The sequence below is a fragment of the Triticum urartu genome, chromosome 3, assembly GCF_003073215.2.
Source record: "Triticum urartu cultivar G1812 chromosome 3, Tu2.1, whole genome shotgun sequence".
Classification (NCBI taxonomy): Eukaryota; Viridiplantae; Streptophyta; class Magnoliopsida; order Poales; family Poaceae; genus Triticum; species Triticum urartu.
Genome location: NC_053024.1, coordinates 734,433,617 through 734,438,899, shown reverse-complemented (window position 1 = coordinate 734,438,899; position 5,283 = coordinate 734,433,617). Strand labels below are relative to the sequence as shown.

The 5,283-nt window shown below is 43.8% G+C and overlaps 1 protein-coding gene across 1 annotated transcript; it reads left to right on the top strand.

Moving 5' to 3' along the window:
- Positions 1-795: 795 nt before the first annotated feature.
- Positions 796-4,332, top strand: LOC125549523 (wall-associated receptor kinase 2-like). Its single transcript, XM_048712921.1, has 4 exons — positions 796-1,751; positions 1,852-2,313; positions 2,685-2,837; positions 2,911-4,332. The coding sequence occupies exons 1-4, from the start codon at positions 875-877 to the stop codon at positions 4,134-4,136; spliced, it is 2,718 nt and encodes a 905-aa protein (XP_048568878.1). The 5' UTR covers positions 796-874; the 3' UTR covers positions 4,137-4,332.
- Positions 4,333-5,283: the final 951 nt, after the last annotated feature.

The window sequence follows — 5,283 nt, the reverse complement described above, 5'->3', positions numbered from 1 at the left end:
GCTATAAAGGTCACCATTAACGGAGCTTCTTACCTCATAGGAGAAGGCCTCTTTATTTGTTGGTTTTGAGGAATCTCTGCACTGAGTTGCTACTAATTTAAGTTGCGTAGAGGCCCAAAAGAACAGATCTGGGTATGCTTGTGTGAGTATCAACAGCAAGTGTGTAGCAGTAAACACTGTATACAGTTATGTTGGATACGGCTGCAAATGCTGAGATGGCTTCGAAGGAAACCCATATATACGCAATATCACATTCTCTCTCTAAAACTTTGTACCTGTTGGGCATATTCTGACTTTCCACAAAGACATTAATTTAGCATGACAGGCCTGTAGGCATATCCCTGAACTTGAAAATTAATCTAGAAGATATGTAGACCTGAAAAACATGGCTGCTTCGAAATTAATGTTGATAATAGTTTTCTCTCTACAGCACGAACAACAAGCCAAACAATGCGATGCAATTTTTTCTGGACAGAAATCAGCCGGCTTTCAAAGACTTGTCAGTGCCCCCTTTGATGGGCTAGACAAACCTGCACAAGAAGGCGGGCATTGACTGACTTGTTAGGTCGCTGCTGTGCGACCGGCAACACGGACCACAAGAAAGTAGTCGAGTGCGGCCAAATCAACCACATCAACGTCCTCTGGAGTCTATGTGCTTACTTTTCTTGTTCTCTGACATTTTTTCTTACTTGTGTCAAGTCTCACCACAAATTTGCAGCATCAGCCTAGTCATGAAATTGGTACATACAAGAGAAGGCCTCCCAGCTGAGACGTTCACTGCACAACACTGTTAAATCCCCAAATACGTACATGCACTGCTGCCTGAACTGAATTTCTCAAGTGCAATTGGGAGCTGTGAAAAGGTGTGTGTATCATGGGCATCTTGCTGATGATATATTTATCACTTTCTCTGTTGGTACTCGGGTCACTAGGAAAGTTAACCAGCCACAACCCTGAAGGGAATAGGGAAAATTCATCAGTTGCCATGCTCGATGGTTGCTCGAAGAGCTGTGGCGATCTGAGTTTCAACTACCCTTTTGGCATTGGATCAAGGTGCTCTCGGGATCCAGACTTCAACCTCATTTGCAACGACACCTCTCAGCCCCCAAGACTGTTCCTGCACGACGGCATCACCCAGGTGATCGGCTTTAATAATCCATTCTCGTATTTAAACGTCATCCAGGCCTCCTTCTCGCATACCATTCCCATGAAGTCTGGCGTCAGTGTTTACAACTTGTCTTTGGAACCGCCTGGGCGGTCCTTCTCTCTTGTGTCAACTGTTCTAAACATTACCGGCTGTGATCTGGAGATATACTCTGTCAGAGACGATGCCACCACGTTGATATGCAGCACTGTGTGTTTGGATCATGGAATCCCAGAGATGGGGGCTATGCACAACTGTAAAAATACCTCCGGATGCTGCCGTGTTGATGTGGACAGTAACGGGAGTTTTCAGCTCAAATTAGTTTACAACCACAGCAAAAGCAACATTGATGCACGCTCTAACCAGAGCTCTCATCTGTGGGATAGAATCAACATCACTAGTGATGGGCCGAGTGGCTTTCTGCTATTGTGGCAGATGGTTGACCAATCCAGCTGTGTTGCAGCCAAGCAAAACAGGAGAGACTATGCCTGCATCGGTGAGCATGCCGCGTGCATTGACGGAAGCCATGGCTACAGCTGCATGTGCAGGACTGACTATACAGGCAACCCCTACATTCCAGATGGTTGCTCCAAGCCCAACGACAGAGGTATCTGCCCATTTCATAATCTAGCGACCAAATATATACAACTATTAAGTATTTATTATGTGCATTGGTACATGCTAACTTATTTGGCTGATCAAACTAGGGTATAATCCAATTTCGAATAAGGCTAATTGCACCCGTTGGTGTGGTAACACTAGTGTGCCATTCCCATTCGGCTTAAAAGAGGGTTGCTCTGCAAGCGAACAGTTCCACCTCAAGTGCACAAATATGACGTCATCACCTACTCTCATGTTGGGGAATGCCCAGGTCTTCGATATATATATTGAAGAAGGGACCATTAGCGTCACCAATTCCAACCAACAAGGGAGATCTGTCATTTCTGGAAATTTTCTGTTTCCTATTCCTTCTGGGCCAATCTCCTCTGTGCAATGGGTTATTTCTAATCTAAATTGTGCAGACGCCCAACGGAATAGATGTGAATATGCTTGTCTAAGTATCAACAGTGAGTGTGTAGACGTAAGTGTTGGTAAAGTCTATGCTGGTTACCGCTGCAAATGCAATGTTGGCTTCGAAGGAAATCCATATATCCTAGATGGTTGCGCAGGTATCTGCCGCCCCACTCCCTTCTCTCTCTCTCTCTCTCTCTCTCTCTCTCTCTCAACTACTTTTCATGATAGATCAAATGATATAAATTTCATATTTTAGATACTGGTATATTTTTTTCTAAAAACATGATCAAACATGCACTCGTTTGACTTTTGAAAAAATAAATACACCTTATATAAAGGAACGGAGGGGTATAAAATAGCACGGATTATTTTAAAAAGTTGCTTGTTGCTATTGGACAATTTTTTTTGGCTACTTCTAGTTTGTTTTATCATTCATGCATGTAAGCTTCATTTTATTAACTAACATATTGTTTCATGTTAATTAGATTTTGTTGACACATCTTATTAATATTTTTTTTCATTTTAGATTTCGATGAATGCGGCAGTGAACGGGGTGGTTGTAAAGAGATATGCTATAACGTTGTAGGAAGTTTCTATTGTAGTGAATGTCCTCACCATACTGAGTACGATCCATTGAAGATGCAGTGTATAAAGACAAAACAACAACCTTTGCTCTTAGGTAAGACTGAATCATTGTCATATTTATGTTAGAAAGGATAGAACAAAAACATAAAAGAGCTTAATTCCTACAGGTATAACTATTGGGCTGTCCTGTGGCTTCGGCATTCTACTTCTGAGCTTCAGTGCAGTACTTATCACTCGTAGGTGGAGAAGAAATGTTCAAAAGAATCTACGGAAGAACTATTTCCGGAAGAACCAAGGTCTTCTCCTAGAAACACTAATATCATCGGATGAAAGTGCAAATGAGAATACAAAGATTTTCTCGTTAGAAGCGCTGGAGAAGGCAACAAATAAATTTGATTCTACACGTATCATCGGCCATGGGGGTCATGGCATGGTTTACAAAGGCATATTGTCTGATCAGCGTGTTGTTGCAATAAAAAAGTCTAAGATAATTGAGCAGTGTGAGATCAGTCAATTCATTAATGAGGTCGCAGTCCTCTCACAGATAAATCACAGAAATATTGTGAAGCTCTTTGGATGTTGCCTTGAAACCGAGGTTCCACTACTGGTGTATGATTATGTATCCAACGGCTCACTGTCTGGAGTTCTTCATGCAGATGCAAGTGATGGTTTTTCTTTATCCTGGGGCGATTGCTTAAGGATTGCAATCGAAACAGCAGGAGCTCTATCTTATCTCCACTCTTCAGCTTCGATATCAATCTTCCATCGTGATGTGAAGTCCTCAAATATACTCTTAGATGTGAACTACACAGCCAAAGTTTCAGATTTTGGCGCGTCCAGATTGGTTCCGATTGATCAGACACACATTGTCACGAATGTGCAAGGTACATTTGGGTACTTAGATCCAGAGTATTTCCATACTAGGCAGCTGAACGGGAAGAGCGACGTCTACAGTTTTGGTGTGGTACTAGTGGAGTTGTTTCTCAGAAAGAAGCCTGTTTTTACAAGTGAATCAGGCACCATCAAGGGCTTGTCAAGCTATTTTCTCCAGGAGTTCAGTGAGGGGAGAATCATGGGTATTGTTAGTTCCCAGGTCCTAGAGGAGGCAACTGAGGAAGAGATCAACGGTGTCGCCTCTCTTGCAGAGCGGTGCTTAAGTCTGCGTGGTGAAGAAAGACCCACCATGAAACAAGTGGAGGCGGAACTGCAGACTCTACGGACAAAACGGATGAACTCATCTCAGCCTGATCCGAGAAATGGAGAACAGATGCAAGCAAGGCCGTTGACTCGAAGGAGTAGATCTTCTCGGCAATTGTCCACACAGCCAAGAGGTAGCCAACGACGCTATAGCTTGGAAGCAGAGTTCTTGTCATCTGCTAGCCTACCACGTTAGATGAGGCTATTGAGCTTATAATAATGGATAATTTGCTTCCCTCTTTTATGAACTGTTGCTAGAACCTGTATTACAGGTTAGTTAGGTTGGGACTGTAATAAGTCATGATTTCAGTCATCATGATTGTATCAGTTTCTCGGTTGGAATTATGCTTGCTGATATATGTAGACTGAATTTTGTTACCCTAGAAGAGATGTAGTGGATTATGTTAGCAATGATTTTGGCACTCATGCTGTCTTGTCGTTGCCACTATTAGTACATTGCTGTGTTTTCTGGGCGCTTCTTTTAATACAAATATATGGTTCAAGTTTTTTCTCTCGGCGCAAATATGCCAGGCATTCGGATACATGTTTGGGAAACAGAAGGAGAATGCACTATATATCCAGTTCTAACCCTAAACCCATCTGTTCCAGAAAAATGTACGGATGCTCATTTCTGTTATCAGTTTAGTTGATTCTCTATAAGAATCTACTTTATCTCCAGCAGTGAGGTTTTTTACTTTGATGTCTCCACTTTATCTTGACCTAATAGTTAGCCTTCTGAGGATGGATTCAGTTGCTGTTGGTGATCTCAGTCAGTTAGCTTGTCTTTCACCGGATGGGACTGAAGATCGCCAGCCGTTTGTCGCTGTTGATGAGTAGGATGGCATCCACAACCGTACCGATTGCACCATACAGTTAGTTTTTTTTTTTTGGAGAGGGTAGAAAGAAAGATGCCGGGCATTGGACATGATGGACCGAGCAGCACAAAGAAGATCAACCATGGGCTGTAGTATGAGCTTTGGTCCATGGCCCGAAGACATGAATTTTTCTTTCTTTCTTGTTCCTGCTCCACGTGGCGGTCCATGGCCTCCTCCTCCCCCTCCGCCCGCCGCCGGCCAACACCTCCGCCTCCTTGTTCCCCCACCCGACCTAACTTCACAGACAGGAGCAAGCGAAAACCCTCCTCTATTTCTCCGGTTACCCCAGCTCGCCGCATGCCGTCGAAGAGGACGCACGCCCTCCCTGGTGGGTGCTCAGGCCACTGGTCCGGTGCTCCCCTTCCAACGTCCGTGGACCAGGCAGCGGAGGCCGTCTGTTCCGAGAAGAGATTGAGCGGCGCCGAAGCAATCTCTTCCAGCCATTTAATTCTCTTCAGTCCGGGTCTT

Excerpts from the sequence above, each read along its gene's own strand:
- LOC125549523 (XM_048712921.1), top strand. The coding sequence starts at position 875 with ATGGGCATCTTGCTGATGATATATTTATCACTTTCTCTGTTGGTACTC. Across the intron at positions 1,752-1,851 it reads CTCCAAGCCCAACGACAGAG|GGTATAATCCAATTTCGAAT; the intron begins GTATCTGCCCAT and ends TGATCAAACTAG. Across the intron at positions 2,838-2,910 it reads ACAACAACCTTTGCTCTTAG|GTATAACTATTGGGCTGTCC; the intron begins GTAAGACTGAAT and ends TAATTCCTACAG.